The sequence below is a fragment of the Monoraphidium neglectum genome, assembly GCF_000611645.1.
Source record: "Monoraphidium neglectum strain SAG 48.87 unplaced genomic scaffold scaffold04049, whole genome shotgun sequence".
In the NCBI taxonomy this organism is placed as follows: Eukaryota; Viridiplantae; Chlorophyta; class Chlorophyceae; order Sphaeropleales; family Selenastraceae; genus Monoraphidium; species Monoraphidium neglectum.
The window spans coordinates 4,223-5,582 of record NW_014009580.1 but is presented as its reverse complement, the minus strand read 5'-3'; the positions used below and the strand labels follow the sequence as shown (position 1 = coordinate 5,582).

General features: G+C 61.8%; 1 protein-coding gene across 1 annotated transcript in view; it reads right to left on the bottom strand.

Annotated features, from left to right (window-relative positions):
* Nucleotides 1-2: 2 nt before the first annotated feature.
* The window catches only part of MNEG_13786 (hypothetical protein), a gene marked incomplete at both ends in the record, with an annotated part of 2,210 nt that continues 852 nt past the window's right edge, over nucleotides 3-1,360 (bottom strand). Inside the window, 4 exons of the mRNA XM_014037743.1 lie at nucleotides 3-23; nucleotides 397-502; nucleotides 835-947; nucleotides 1,207-1,285. Of these exons, the coding sequence (XP_013893197.1) occupies nucleotides 3-23; nucleotides 397-502; nucleotides 835-947; nucleotides 1,207-1,285 (319 nt within the window). The remainder of the gene's footprint in view (nucleotides 24-396; nucleotides 503-834; nucleotides 948-1,206; nucleotides 1,286-1,360) is intronic.

Below are 1,360 nucleotides of genomic sequence, written 5' to 3'. Positions count from 1 at the left end.
TTTCAGTTGCAGAGATATGGTGACTGTGGTAGCAGGAGATGGTGGCAGGGCGGACGGGGCAAGGGCGAGGTGCGCTCCGAGGTTGCGTCTAGCAGCGACACGCAGCTTTACGCGGCCTTGTGCACCTCCCACCAGACCCATGTGTGGGTCTCCTGATGAGGCGCCTCTGATCACCCCTGGTCTCTACGCCCCCTCACCCGACAGCATGCGCACGCGCACGTGTGCATGCACATACAGACGTGCACACACGCGCGCGCACACAAACACGTCAATACACGCATGCAAATTGATTCAACAGCGCAGCCCCCCGATTGCCACCCATGCCCCTTCGCACACGCGCGCGCTGGTGTGCCAGCGCGCACCAATGCCGATGCAAAGCGCAGGCTGACCGCGCACCTTCTTCAGGCGGTACGCGCGGCCCAGCCGCAGCAGGCGCAGCAGCGCGACGTACCGCGCCTCCACTGTGGATGAGTACTGGAGGCCCATAGCGCCCAGCACGATCCTGTGGTTGCATTCGTGTTTGTTCATGCGATTTTATGAAAAGGTGCGATTGCGCAGCAGACTACAGCACCCGCAGTCGGTCGGCATTACGGGGCATGCAGTCAAAAACAGCAGTGCAGGGCCCTGTTTGCCATCGAGGGAGACCAAGCACAGCAAGCACAGCAAGTTCGATCCACAAGAAGCGTGACGCAGAGCCGCTGGGTGGCCCCGCGTGCGGCGTGCACTGGGGTTCACGCGGGCTGGTCCACCAAGCGGCTGGATGGCGGTTGCAGGAACCGTTATTGCTGTGGAGGGCAATCGAGGCGACCCATGCTGTGCCGTGGTGTGTCTCACCAGTCAAAGGGCACGGTGGTCAGCAGGTCCACCCAGAAGCGCCACTGCAGGTAGTGCGCCGCGATGGTCTTCGCGTCAATCACCAGGTGACCCTCGTCGTCGTGGAACGCCACCTGCGGGGGTTGATGACGCATTTTGCCCGTGGGGCCTTGCGGCGGGCGACGTCTGTGCAGTTCTTTTTGCGGGCTCGTCCGCCGTCGTCGTGAAGCATGTGACAGCGAGTGAGTTTTTTGTGTGGCCAATTCCCGAGGAGGACAGAGGGAGGTTGATGCGGGAAGGAAAGGAACGAGCGGGTTTGCTGGCTAATCTGAATTCCACAAGAGGAGAGGGGTGCACATGCTGCGCATGATCTCCACAGTTATTATATCTCACCATGAAGTTCAGCAGGATGTCGGCGATGTATATCGCCGTGAGTATAATGTTGAGGATGGTGTCGGGGCTCGTGGGGGGGCTGGGGGGGGAGCGACGGGCGGGGAGCGAGGGAGGCAGCGGCGGTTGGTGCAGGCTGCATGGGCGAGCGCGTCGC